General features: G+C 44.0%; 1 protein-coding gene across 1 annotated transcript in view; it reads right to left on the reverse strand.

Annotated features, from left to right (window-relative positions):
* The window catches only part of PARD6B (par-6 family cell polarity regulator beta), a 40,663-nt gene extending 26,253 nt beyond the window's left edge, over positions 1 to 14,410 (reverse strand). Inside the window, exon 1 of the mRNA XM_089513832.1 lies at positions 14,241 to 14,410. Within this exon, the coding sequence (XP_089369958.1) occupies positions 14,241 to 14,309 (69 nt within the window). The 5' untranslated portion in view covers positions 14,310 to 14,410. The remainder of the gene's footprint in view (positions 1 to 14,240) is intronic.
* Positions 14,411 to 14,982: the final 572 nt, after the last annotated feature.

Genomic DNA, 14,982 nt, shown 5'->3' on the forward strand with positions numbered 1-14,982 from the left:
TTCCACAGAACTAGCATGCTGAAGTTGAAAATTGTTCAGCAGTGAACAGTATTTATGAGGGGAAAAAAAACTTTTGAAATGTAAGACTGAAGCTGTAAGACCAGTTTGGTAGGACAAAAATGTAACATACCAGTACTGATGGAATGATCAAGGAAAAACAAGATCCCCCATGAAGTTAATGCAATTCAATATGTATAACTGTTGTTGCTGTTGTTTGCCTTCAAGTCATTTCCAACTAATGGTGGCCCTATCACAGAGTTTTCTTGGCAAGTTTCTTCAGAGGGGGGTTGCCATTGCCTTCCTCTCAGGCTGAGTGTGTGTGACTTGCATAGATCACCCAACAGGTTTCCATGGCTAAGCAGGGATTCAACCCTCCACAGTAATAGTCCAAAGCTCAAACCACTACACCACATTGGCTCAGGCTGAGTATGCCTTATCTGGGATTCGAGATACTGAAAAAATAGAAAACGTTTTGAACTACGACACAAGTACCGTAGTATAGAAGTACCTCTGTTATCTTTCAGAGGCTGGAGAGAGGTGAAGTTGAAGAGAATCCAGTGAGGATATGTGAAATGACAGGATCTGGAGTGAGGAACTGTAAAATGGTGGGAATCCATGCCTCCTGTGATTCTACAGATCCTCAGAGTCTCTCCAGCCTCAATATGTTTCATTATGGATATGCAAAGACAGTTGGCCCTCCACATTTGCGGCTTTGACTTTTACAGCTTTGACTATTTGCGGTTTTGATTAATATATTCTATCTAGGAATCTCATAAGTCCTCCAGCACAATTCTGCTGGAGGATGTGCTGCATAGAGTTGTGCTGGAGAACCTAGACGTTCATAGAGAAAACACTTCTCTAGGCATCTAGAGCACAGTGGTTAAATGCCGGTACTGCAACCACTCCCTCACAAGCCACACATTTGTGAGTTCAATTCCAGTCAGGGGCTCAGGGTTGACTCTGCCTGGCATCCTTATGAGGTCACTAAAATGAGTACCCAGCTTGTTCAGGGCAATTAGCTTACACATTGTAAACCACTTATGGAGGGCTTAAGTACATGGATGAGTGGTATATAAATGCTATTGCTACAACTTCTGGCAGATGTTGACTACAGAGCTGCACTGGAGGACCTAAAGATCCCTAGAGCGGTTTTCTCTTAGGTAAAAAGAAAAGTGATTTTTTTTAATTTGCAGGTTTTCCACATACACAGGGTTCCTTTGCCCCTAACCCCAGCAAATGTGCAAGGATTACTGTATAGGTATTGCAAAATTTGAAAAAATCTAAAACATGGAACACTTCTGGTCCCAAGCATTCTGGATAAAGGATGCTCAATCTTTAGAGCATGCAGTCTAAACTCCAGTAACATGACATTGATGGCTATTTGGAAACACATAGACCAATCAAAATGAGAAAAGACCACTCTTTTTTTGCATTCTTAATTTTTGCAGGGTTAACACAACAAAAGGAGGATGTTCAAAATCCTGGTCTTAATTGTATTTAAATAAGGAATTCACCAAAAGTCTTGTTTTCTGTATATACTACCATGCCTACATCAAACACCAATAAAATGAGTCATTCTGTTTTGTTGCACCATTACAATATACAGTAAATTAAACACACATTGTTGGAGTTAACCTCCTTCATAATCAAGGAAAAGGAATTATGAGCTGTTACTTTGCAATAGCAATTGTTTCCTCATTCATCTGGATATCTACACAATGTGATCCAAATTTGACAACACCCCCCCCCCACCACCACCCCTGGTAGTCTCTGGGTGTTTATACACTGCAGAAATAAAGCAGTTTGACACAACTTTAGCTGCCATGACTCAGTGCTACAGAATTCTGAGATTTGTAGTTGTGTAAGGTATTAGGCTTCAGTGCCCTGGTGCATCACTAAACTAGAAATCCCACAAATCCATAGTACTGAACCATCACATTTAAAGCATTGTCAAAGTGCATTATTTCTGTAGCACAGATGCAGCCTAGTGATTTTCTTTTCCCTAATGTAGATCAACTAACCTTTTTTAAATAGTGAAAATAGAAAAGCAGCCACTTAGCCTTACTCTTCCATCTGTTCAAAAGAGTGGTGTTTTTACAGGGATGTGTTAGGAGGCTAAGCCTTACGCCTTTCCACTACCTTTTTGAGTGACATCCTTCCGTTTTACTTACATACGTTCATCTTTTAGTTTATAAAATAAAACCATTCTATAAACCAGGTGAAGGCCTGGAAACCATGCCCTATGAGGAACGACTTAAGGAGCTGGGGATGTTTAGTCTGGAGAAGAGAAGGTTAAGAGGTGATATGATAGCCTTGTTTAAATATTTGAAGGGATGTCATATTGTGGAGGGAGCAAGCTTGTTTTCTGCTGCTCCAGAGACTAGGAACCGGAACAATGGATGCAAGCTACAGCAAAAGAGATTCCATCTCAACATTAGGAGGAATGTCCTGACAGTAAGGGCTATTCAACAGTGGAACACACTTCCTTGGAGAGTGGTGGAGTCTCCCTCTTTGTTATTATTATTATTACTATTATTATTCTTTATGTATATAGCGCTATAGATTTGCACAGCGCTGTACATAAAAACAACAAATATAAAAGAGTAAACCTGTCTATGGCGTACAATCTAAGAAATGATAGGATAATACAAATAAAATACATAGCAATACAGGAAATGGTTCAATAAAACAGGCAACAAAAAGAACATCAGATAGCAAGTAACAATCACGCAATGTCTGGGAATGCTTCTCTGAACAGGATGGTCTTCAACTCCGTTTTGAAGCTGGTTAAAGAAGAGATGGCCCTTGCTCGTGAGGGAAGAAGGTTCCAGGAGTGAGAGGCAGCAAGTGAAAAGGGGCGAATCCTAGATGGGGCAGAGGAAATCCTGGGCTGGGACAGCCAACTTTGACTACCAGAATGGAGGGTCTGAGTGGGAAGGTGAGGAGAAAGAAGGTCTGATAAATAAGGGGGGGCAGCCCATGGAGGGCTTTAAACATCGACAGCAAGAGCTTATACCGAATGCAGAAAGGGAGGGGAAGCCAGTGAAGGGATGCCAACATAGGAGAGATGTGGTCAGAGCAGTGGGCAGAAGTGATAATGCGTGCAGCTGAATGCTGGACAGAAATTAAAGGAAGGATGTGAGAAAGAGGAAGCCCAGCCAGGAGGACGTTACAGTAATCAAGTCGTGAGACCACTAGGGCATGGACCAGGATCTTGGCAGTAGAGGTGGAAAGATATGGTCGGATTTTGGCAATGTTGTATAAAAAAAATCTACAAACCTTGGCTGTGGTCTGGATCTGAGGGATACATGACAGAGAAGAGTCAAAGATAAAACCAACACTGTGGGCTTGCTGGACTGGTTGAATAGAAATGTTGTCCACAGAGACAGAAAAGGAGTGTTGAAGGGTGGACTTAGGAAGAAAGACAAGAAGCTCCATCTTGGACATGTTGAGCTTCAAACGCCGATGGCGCATCCACTGTGAGACAGCTGTGAGACAAGACGAAACTTGCTGTTCAAGCCTTGGAGAAAGGTCAGGGGTGGAAAGATACAACTGGGTGTCATCGGCATACAGATGGTAGGAAAAACCAAAAGAGCTAATGAGTTTACCTAAGGACAGTGTGTTGAGAGAAAACAGAAGGGAACCCAGAACAGAGCCCTGGGGAACTCCAACAGATAAAGAACAGAGGATGAAGTCTGACCACCTGTGACCACTGCAAAAGATCTGTCTGACAAATAAGATCTAAACCAGTCAAGAACAGTCTGAGAACCCAAGGTCAGAGAGTATATCAACTAGAAGGCTGTGATCAATGGTGTCAAAGGCTGCAGACAAATCAAGAAGCATGAGAACAGAATAAAGGCCATTAGCCTTGGCCTGTAAAAGGTCATTTGAGATCTTAGTGAGAGCTGTCTCTGTGGAATGCCTTGGGCGGAAACCAGACTGATAGGGATCGAGAATGGAGTTGGCTTCAAGAAATTCAAGACAGCGAGAATAAACAACCCGTTCCAAGACCTTAGAAAGAAAGGGAAGAAGAGAAATTGGACGATAGCTAGACAAAGAGGAGGGGTCAAGAGAAGTTTTTTTCAGAATTGGGGAAATGAGAGCATGTTTAAAGTCTGAAGGGAAGGAACCTGTAGAGAGATTGAAGATATGGAGAAGCGAGGGCAGAAGAGAGGGAGCTATGGAAATTAGAAGATGAGTAGGAATTGGATCGAGAGAACAAGTTGCAGGTTTGGAAGAGTTCAGAAGTGTAGAGAGTTCATCCAGATAAGCAGGAGGAAACACAGAAAATTTATTAGGCGAGGGCGATAGAAGATTACAAGCAGAAGAAGAATTGGGAGGGACTATCTCAGAGCGAATGGTGGTAATCTTTGAGATGAAGTAATTAGCGAAGTCATTGGGAGAGAATGATGAAGAGACAGGAGGAGAGGGAGGTTTAAGCAAAGTGTTGAAGGTGGAGAACAGACGCTGCAGGCGCCTCTCATTGGCGGAGATCAATATTTGTAATAATAATAATAATATTTTATTTATATACCGCTTTTCCAAAAAGATCAAAGCAGTTTACATAGTTTAAAACCAATTACAAAACACATCATAAAATAGATAAAACCAAGAGCACTAAATACAATATACAATCTAAAAACAATCATTCAATCAATCAATAGGGTGAGGTAGAAAGTCAATGGGATCAGAGTACACGACTTCATTTTCCGGGGGGAAGGCTTGACAGAAGAGGAAGGTTTTAAGCCTCTTTTTAAGTGTTTCCAGGGGGGTGGTAAGACGGAGCTTATCGGGAAGACTATTCCAGATTTGTGGGGCTGCTACTGAGAAGGCCATCTGGGAAGTAATAACATATTTAGAAGGTGGAATTTCCAACAAGTTCTTCCCGGTTGTTCTGAGTGTGCGGGGCGGATTATATGGGGAGATGCGGTCCCTCAAGTAACTCAGGCCCAAGCCATGTAGGGCTTTTTAGGTAATAACCAACACCTTGTATTGCGCTCAGAAGCGAATAGGCAGCCAGTGCAGATCTTTCAGAATAGGTGTTATATGGTCAAACCTGGACGCACCGGTGACCAATCTGGCTGCCATATTTTGTACTAACTGAAGCTTCCAGGCTTGGTACAAGGGTTGCCCCATGTAGAGCGCATTACAGAAATCCAAGTGAGAGGTTACCAGAGCATGTACCACCATTTCAAGGTCCCTTTGGCCCAGGAAGGGTTGCAGTTGGCATATCAACCGAAGTTGATAATAAGTTTGTTTTGCTATAGACAGGGCGCGTGAGGAGGAGGAAAGAACAAATTTGTAATGAATAAAGTCAGCCCACTGTTTGGACTTTCTCCAAAGACGTACGGCCGCTCTAGAGCAGGACCGGAGAAACTTAATGAGGGGGGTAAGCCAGGGCTGAGGCCTAGTTGTAGAGGAAGAAGTGTGTACAGAGACAGGGGCAAAGCGGTCAAGAGTTGAGGAAAGAGTGGAGTTAAATAAAGACATTGCTGAGTCAGCAGAATCCCCAAGATTTAGGGAAGAGAGAGATGAATCTGGATCGCCATCTGTCAGAGATGCTTTGATTGAGAGTTCCTGCATGGCAGGGGGTTGGACTGGATGGCCATTGTGGTCTCTTTCAACTCTAAGTTTCTATGATTCTAACTCTTTTCTTTCCGCAGAAGACAGTGACTCCAAGTCTGCTATCTGAAAGGATACAGATTGCATTGGTTCAGGTGTTCTTCACAAACTGAAAGAGATTGGGAGATTGTCTGATGGGGATACCCCCTTATGTTTTCCCCTCCAGGCCACTATGATTCACAATGAAGCTAAAAACAAGTAACCCTTTCTCCTTTCAGCTGCCTCAAATAGCAGTGGGAAGAAGGAAGAGGTTGTTTTGTTGTTAACTGCCTGTTATCAACCTCAGCTCATGGCAACCCTGTGTATGAACATTTCCAATGCCTCCTCCTCCACTGCTCTGCTTAGGTCTTGTAGATTTAGGTCCATGACCTACATGATTGAGTCTATCCATCTAGCATGCAGTCTTCCTCTCTTTCTGCTACCTTCTACCTTTCCTAGCATTATTGTCTTTTTTAAAGATTCTTGCCTTCTTGTGATGTGGCCAAAGTACTAGTCTCACGTGGCTACCAGGGAGAGTTCAGGTTTGACCTGTTCAAGGACCCATTTGTTTGTCTTTTTGGCTGTCCGTGGACAGGATAATGTGGTAATAGAGCCCTCTGGGGATATTTTTGGTTCGCCTGAGTGGAAAATGGGGCAAAAATGACAAAGGTTACTTCCACAGTTGCCTCATAAACCCATTTTAGATATACCCAGACATTCCTAAGATTGCTCCTCTTGTGCTGTCTTACATCAGTGATGAGCTGGATGATAGCTAATAAGGTTAATTTGGATCAACAGGGACTCTGTGGATTCCCAGGTTTGGGAATCAAGCAGACATTTGTTTTGGAAAGGATAGCACTATTTGGGATGGAGTAGGTATGCAGCCTTGACAATACCAAGCTGTCACTGAATAGCCAGATGTTGTGATGGTTTTATGGGTAACTAAAGGTGGTGTGTCAGCTACAGCTGTTCCTGGACTAAAATGATCTGGGCAAAGTAGTTCATACTCTGGTTACTTCCCAATTAAATTATTATAATCCACCCCATATACATCTTCAATGATGGTCAAAGAAAATGAAGCTGATGCAGAGAGCTCTGCACAGGGAGATCAATGGCTGAACTTCTGTATTGGTTTCCAGTGAGCCACAGGGCCCCATTTAACATACAAAGGGGTTGTTCTCACTAGGTGAAACCCCGCGTTCTGAATCGAATCCAAGGAGTGGCGTTCCTATTAGGATCCGATTTAAACCTAGAACGGTTCTAGAGCAACCCGCAATCGTCTCCACTACAAATCGAATTGTAGAGCGGAATAAAATTTTGATTCGAGTTTTCCTCATTTAACGCGTTTTTCCATTGATTCGATTTAGGAACCGGAGCATTTAAATAGGAACAACAGCCTTTGAAATTGCGTTAGATGAATGGGAGGAGCGGAGTGCGATGGGGCTGTCCTTGGGGGAGTTGCCCTTTCTGTCCCCATCCGTCTGGCTGTCGCCATTTTTGCTTCCCTCACCCCTTTGTCCGCTGTGGTCTTTCAATAAGAGATAAGGATTATTTTTATTTTTTATTTTAATGGTTTACAGGCGCTTAATCTCTTCAGCGCTTTAAGCGCCTGAAGTCCCGGCTGCTCAAGCGCCTGCATCTGCCAAAGGAGTACAAGGCTTCCCCCGGTGGATTGCAACCTCCCCTCTGTGTGGGGAGAGCCCATTTCTAACGGAGGAGAGGCAGGAAGGGAAGGCTCCTCTCAAAGAGGCATTCCCTGCCCGCTTGGGCACTGATCTCGCCCAGGCAGGGAAGGGAAGGCTCCTCGCGAGGAGGCATCTGATCTCGCCCAGGCAGGGAAGGGAAGGCTCCTCGCGAGGAGGCATCTGATCTCACCCAGGCAGGGAAGGGAAAGCTCCTCGCGAGGAGGCATCTGATCTCGCCCAGGCAAGGAAGGGCTCTGATCCATGGGGGGGGGATAGAGCCTTTCTCCCTCCATTTCTCAAATGGAATCTGCCTTCTCCTCCAACCCTGGAAAGAGAATCTTTGGGAAGAGTGCTCCCTCCCTGCTTTTCCAGCAGCCTCCTTCATTGATCTCTGTGCTCTCTGAAGGGATTCTCCCTGGCTGTCTTGGGAGACAGGATGCTGCCCTCCAAAACCTATCCCATAGTTCCTCTGGAAAGAGCTTCGCTTTTTGCCAGAAGCCTCTCCCATTGATCTCTGTGCTCTCTGAAGGGATTCTCCCTGGCTGTCTTTTGGGAGACAGGATGCTGCCCTCCAAAACCTATCCCATAGTTCCTCTGGAAAGAGCTTCGCTTTTTGCCAGAAGCCTCTCCCATTGATCTCTGTGCTCTCTGAAGGGATTCTCCCTGGCTGTCTTGGGAGACAGGATGCTGCCCTCCAAAACCTATCCCATAGTTCCTCTGGAAAGAGCTTCGCTTTTTGCCAGAAGCCTCTCCCATTGATCTCTGTGCTCTCTGAAGGGATTCTCCCTGGCTGTCTTTTGGGAGACAGGATGCTGCCCTCCAAAACCTATCCCATAGTTCCTCTGGAAAGAGCTTCGCTTTTTGCCAGAAGCCTCTCCCATTGATCTCTGTGCTCTCTGAAGGGATTCTCCCTGGCTGTCAATGAAATGGAAACGATGCCAAAAGATAAATCGCTTCCAAATATTCCGGATTAACGTTACGTCATTCTGACGTACTATTGATTGACAGCTCCAAATAAGGTATGGAGGAGAAGAATCGCTTTATTTAAACACCGATTTCATGCCAAGTAGGAACGCTTGCAGGTAAAAACTTCGATTTAAACAACCAGATGGGAACGATGAACAAAGCGATTTGGATAGCGGGATAAGAACAGTGTTATTTTGAATCGATTTTATTAAAAACGTTGTATTTTAAATCGTTTCAAATCTTAAGTGGGAACAACCCGAAAGTCCTAAACCCCTCCCCAGTTACTTAAAGGACTACTTGATCTAGTGCCAAACCACTCAGAATTTAAGACCAGCTGGGGAGGCTCTGCTTGTGATGCACCACAACAGTGCCCATAGCTTATGACACATGGCAGGGCCTTCCCACTGGTTGCACTTTGAATATGAATTTAATGCTATCAGAGATTCAGTTGTTTCCTATCATCCTGTCTTCTAGGCATTAGACAGAAACTTATTTGTATAAGTGTTCAGGGAATAATGAAAATGCTTAACCTGTCTCTGACTGCTGTTGGTTTTTTTTTTAAAAATATATATGATAATTTAGCAAATCAGCATAATTTACAACTCTAGATACTTCTAATTTCCTACATGCAGTTATGCAATGTTTAGATTACTAGTTTTAGGATTTGGGTTTTTTAATGATATGTTTGTGTGTACAGTGGGCCCACTGAGGTTTGGTTCCAAAACCCCCTGTGGATATCAAAATCTGTGCACACTCAAGTCCCATTACGTACAGTGGTACAATAAGACAGTGTCCCTTATATAAAATGGCAAAATCAAGGCTTGCTTTTTGGAATTTATATGTTTTAAAGGTATTTTCAAACTGTGGATACTTAAATCCGTGGATTAAAAAAATCTGTGGATATGGAGAACTGACTGTAAAATGGTTAGCTACCCTAAACTCTTATGGGTAAGGACAAGGTACAAATCACATAAATATAATAGTTGCTCTTGGCACTTAACAGAGTACACATACGAGTCCCATCAAGTGCATGATGAGCATTCGACAACCTAGGAGTCAAAGGAAGGAGAGCGGTACAAGCATTTGGGGCCCAAACAAAGCTTTGTCTTTCACTTTAAACCTAGCACAACACTAGCTTAAGTTGTCAAGCTTCTTATTTATAGTTACATCAATTATTTTAGTTACAGGAATGTGCCTGCACGTTTAAAAACATTTTGACCTCCTTAATGGGAAATGGCAAACAAAGACATAGAAGAAGCCACACCATTATCAATGTTGAGAGAAGGTGGAGAGGAGGAAAAAACTTCAGGAAATAAAGCAATCACTGTTTATTGCTTATTATTGGTCACAACACCATGCCAAAGTTACTGGGCTGTGGGCAAAAGGGAAGGAAGGAATATGGGCAGAGAAAAAGAGGTTAAGTCTTGCCAGCTCCTGTCTTTATGTACAGCTATAAAAGATTGCCTAAGCTGCCAGCTCCCTGCCTATCTCTACATATGGCCTGAGCCATTTGCTTACATTCAAAGCACAAAAGTTGATTTTATGAAAGCTATGAGGATTTGTAGTTCCAGAGGTCCTCTCTTTTCAAAGGAGATGGGATGTGTCTGTAGGGAGACGGTGGAGGGAGAGAGAATACAATTTTGGGAACTAATTATAACTGGTCTTTGCAGAGGAAAAAAAGAAGCATGTCTACTGCGTGGATGGAACTTATTGGAATAGACAGGAAAAATGTAGTTTTACAGGTGTATCTGCTCAGTTGAAATAATGAATGTGACACAGAATAGGAAAATAATCATTTAATGATGCTCAAAGCTAGTATTGGAAGCACCTCAAATGTCAGAGTAATTCTGTGTAACATGGAAGTTTATATTGTGTGTGAGCGTTGGTTGATGACAATCCATAATACAGCACTTTCTGCTGAACCTGCTGCCAATATTTCAGAAATCCAAGAATGCAGTTTTCAAGAGAAAATTCAATGTATGTCTGAGACTCAATTATTTCTAATTTTACGAAAATCTGCTTTCATGAGGCAGAGCTGCACGAAGCTCAAAGGTGGAAGTGAGAGGGAGAGAAAAAAGGAGTGTAGTACAACTTTTACAACTAACTTTTTTTTATTTTAGTGTGATCTTTCGTGGATATAAGCTCACCTCTTCAGATGCAGTACAAATTGATCAATTACCCTTTAACACTGTCAAACGACCCTGTTCTATTAGAAGAATAATCAAGGTTGTGACTTAATGTGATTGGGAGTTTCAAGGAAATGACAATTCTCTTTCATATCAACTGATGAGAGTACAGAACTTGGAATGGTAGTTAGGAAAGCTTGAGTTAGTTGATGGTGTACAAATGCAATAAGTGAAACACATAAAGCCCAAGTGGAATGTCTTAGGCACATGATGTTGCATTTTGCCAGAAGTTACTGGCTTGTAGTGTATTTGCATGAATGTGGGTCAACATTATAATCTTGGTAAGGAAGACTGGACTAACTGCAGACTAACAAGATAGGCATTGAATGGATTTAACACTTTAGGAATACTGAGAGGGAATCTTGTTAAAGAAAGGAGAAAAAGGAATTTAAAATACTGCATCACAAGTAGCAGGTTTCAAGGCCCAGTCAGTCTAAAAGTAAGGAGGAGGCTTCTCTTTTGCATACCTGGAACACTAGTAATTTTCAGTTCAATATTTTTACAATATATACCATAGCAATCACAATGAGCCGTTGTATCTGCTGGGGTTCAGTTCCAGAACCCCCATGGATACCATAATCCATGGATACTTAATTAAATATAATGGTGTAGTAAAATGATGTCCTTTATGTAAAATGGCAAGACCAATCTTTGCTTTTTGGAATTTATTAAATGTTGTCAAGCTGTGGATGTTGAATCTATAGATAAAAGAATCTGTGGAGGCTGATTGTAGTGCCACACATAACTAATCATCAGAATGACAATTTTCTGGGTATATTTAATGGCAAGTCCCATGCCAAAGTACTACAGGTAAATGAGTGATAAAATGGATGTTACAGCCACAGTCTATATTAAGACACATCCTGTTACTCAGAGGCCATAGTATAGCATAGTTCTATTTAATTCAGCGCATGACTAGTCAAATAATAAATGGGCACTTTAATCTTTAACGAAGTATACTAGGGTGTGTTCCCTGAAACAAAGAAGTTCTAAAAGTCACCCCAGGGTAAGTATTTTATATGAAAACAACTACACTGTGGTGATTTTTATTCCAAAATCCAGCCCCAATGAACACTCCAGAAACATTACAAGTGTAAAACTGCTTACGATTACCCAAAGCCTTCTCCTGTAAATCTCTTTAACATCCACCTATGGCCTGCTTTTACCAGGAAGGTGCGTACAATTTGGGAAGCCCTCATGCTAATCCATGCCACCGCTGCAGCCGAATTAACATGGCTGAACAATTCAGGGGCTAAAGGAAACAAAAGGCTGTTTCATTTGCTCAAAATGGCATCTCCTGTACCCCTTCTCCACAAGAGATTTGCAGCCCCAAGTGCTTAAAAAATGGTGCAACCTGCCAATAGGTTGGAAAAACCACAAACTAAAAAGAATTAAAAAGTCCAGTTTTTAATAGCAGCTTTTGAATACTGGAGTGTTTCTTTTCCCCAAGCAGATACAATATTGTATCAAGTAGCAACTTGTGTTTCACATTTCGGTACTTCTGTTAATGGATCAGACAGTGGAGACTGCACTTGTCTTGCACCTGGAAATTGATGATTTGAACAGTAATTCCCTCCTCGATAAATGAGATATAAAACATTACTATGCACACTTGTTAGGTCTACTGTCAAGCACCAAAACTCCCTGGAGGAGTAGTTATGGCCACGTTTGTCAAGGCTTGGTATCAACACAAATCCCTGGCAGGCTGCGCGGACTCTTTGTGCTTTGATAAAGAACATAAGACACAAAGGAGGAAATGTGGTGTGACGGGGGTGGGAGCAAAGGCAAGTGACAAACAGGTAACGCCTGCACATGATCACACCCAATTAATTCATGCTAACTGCGAATAACTACCACCCCCTAATTCTGTTATCCCTTACACAAGGACCAGTGCTACCTTCGCACATATACCTAGGAAAGACACAAGGGGAAATCTAATGTTTTTCTGACTATAATGACTAACAGTAAGCACAGCAGTATTTTTCATAGGTCACTTGTGAGCATGAAATCATCTCCTGCCAGTGGCTCCCTGTAGCAAGTCCCCCCCACAAAAAATTAATTCACCCAGATTACCCAACATTATTCCAGAAGCAAATTACTACCTTGCCTTTAAGCTCAGGTTCCTTCTGTCATAAAACAAACATCACTTAACATGCTATTAGAGACAGAAAAGAAAAATAAAGCAATTACCAGGAGTATGCGCTTGTGGATAGGTGGAAGCAATGCTGAGGATAATCGCCTCTATCCTTCAGCTCACCAAGACAGCAATGCATTTCCTCCCCAGCATATCATCATGCCCACACCCTCCCTTCCTTTACTTCATTTCTAAGAAACAGGTGTTGGATTTTAAGTGCGGTGCAATGGCTTGAGTGCTGGACTAGAACTCTGGGAGACCAGGGTTCGAATCCTGGCTTGGCCATGGGAACCCACTGGGTGCCCTTGGGTAAGTCACACTCTCTCAGCCTCAGAGGATGGCAATGGCAAACACCCTCTGAAGAAACATGCTCAGAAATCCCTACAATAGGTGTGCTTTAGGCACCTACTCTTGGGCAAGTCACACTCTCTCAGCCTTGGGAGAGGCCAATGGCAAGCCCCCTCTGAAGAAACATGCCAAGAAAACCCTATGATAGACTCGCTGTAGAGTCACCCGAAATCGGAAGCAACTTGAAGGCACACAACAACAAACAACTAGGAGTTATGGCCGGACTCTTCAAGCCCAGAGGACTGTGTGTCCTGCACACAGTTGCCGTAAGTGTGTGGCGATGGCAGGTGGCTATGGTTATGCAGTTTGGTGTTGCGAGGGTCTCTGCCCATGCTCAGAGGCACCCTTCTGCACCTAGGAAACACAGAAGCACCCCACAGACCTTACGCATTGGGCTTCCTTGACATCAGCCCTGTCCTACCTAGAGGAGGAAAAACAAACTCCCGGGGGAAATAATTTGGGGGTAAGCAGAGATACACTCTTCCCGAGAGCCAGCATAGTATAGCAGTTTGAGGGTTGGACCATGATTGTGGAGACCAGGGTTCGATTCCAGCTCAGCTAGGAAACCCATTGATGACCTTAGATGAGTCACATTCTCTCAGCCTCAGGGGAAGGCCATGGCAAGCCACCTCCTCTGCAGAAACTTGCCAACCCCCCCCCCCCCCCCATGATTAGAGATTAAACCTTAGGATAGCCATTAGTCAGAAATGACTTGAAGGCACACAACAACAACAACAACAACAACAACAACAACACTCTCGCCCTTTGTTCCCCCCTTCGCCCTATAGAAGTATACTCCTCCTTAAAGTCCGGATGATGACCAGATGCCCTCCTTTCTTCAACCTTCGGTCCAGGAGGAATCCCAAAATGTCCTCCATTTTGGGAGGACTTATATTTATAGGAGTGCCTTTAGCTTTCATTTGGTAATCTCCATTTCCCCCTCGAATGTCCTACACTTTGCTGTGCCGTGTCCTCCTTTGTGATTAGGGCAACTGCTCGCCCGGCACAAAGGAGGACAAGGCGCCGCAAATGTAGGACCTTCGAGGGGGGATGGAGGACATTACCAAAACAAGCAAACAAAGGAAGATAAACACATTGATAAGTATTAAATTCCTGCTCAAAATGGAGGACGCTTTTGGAAACCCCCTCCTGGAAAGAAAAGCTGGAACGGAGGGACAGGAAATGGACCGAAGCGCCACATTCTCTCTCATCGGCCGTCTGGACGCCAATCCCGCTTCCATCGCGCGAGCGTTCGAACCCTGGCGAGGAAGGCGGCAGCAGAAGCGGCGGCGGCGGCGGCGGCGAGGCGACGACACCCACCTTGCTCTTGACTTCCATGGTGCCCAGGCTGCGGGTTCCTCCTCCTCCTCCTCGCTGGACCCGGTTCATGCCTCGGGGGATGGGGGGTCCTTCCGACGGCTGCCCGGCTCAGCGGCGCCAGAGAGGGGAGAAGGAGCTGGGAGCGCGGCCGGGGCCCTCCGTCTCCTCCTCCCGACCTCACAGAATGAGAGACAGACTCAGACTCAGCCGCCGCCGCCGCCGCCTCCTGGCACCTGCGGCTCCGAGGAGGAACAAGGCGCATGCGCAAGGAGGGGAAGCCCCAACAGTACACCTGCGAGCCCCCGAAGGCGCATGCGCACCTGTTGCCGGCGCTGCTGCTGGAAGCAAGGAGAAGATGGAGGAAGCAGGAGGGAAGGAGGCACCTGCTCGGTTCCAAAAGGGGTGGTCTGAGCATGCGCAAAAGAGGGGTTTTTGAGCGAGTGAAATTACCTGCTGGGCTGGATTCCAGAGGGAAGGAGGGGGGGCGCATGCGCAGTGGCGTTTTAACGTGAAGGGGCTCAGTTGTGTCCTCCTTTTCCAGGACAAGTCCTACATTCATCCCAGGGTTCTTTTCCAGGGTTGGTTTGCTTTTTCTTTCCCCAAACTGGCCCTCCATTTTGAGCAGGACTTTTTTTTCTAAGAAGCATGGATTTATATACTGTATATATATCTATATATATATGTTAGTGGTGTTTTTTAAAGCCTTTGTTTTGTCATGGCCTACATTTGCATTTTGCAGTGT

Source organism: Sceloporus occidentalis, unplaced genomic scaffold (assembly GCF_023333645.1).
Source record: "Sceloporus occidentalis isolate IW3139 unplaced genomic scaffold, rSceOcc1.0.p SCAF_3, whole genome shotgun sequence".
Taxonomy (NCBI): domain Eukaryota; kingdom Metazoa; phylum Chordata; class Lepidosauria; order Squamata; family Phrynosomatidae; genus Sceloporus; species Sceloporus occidentalis.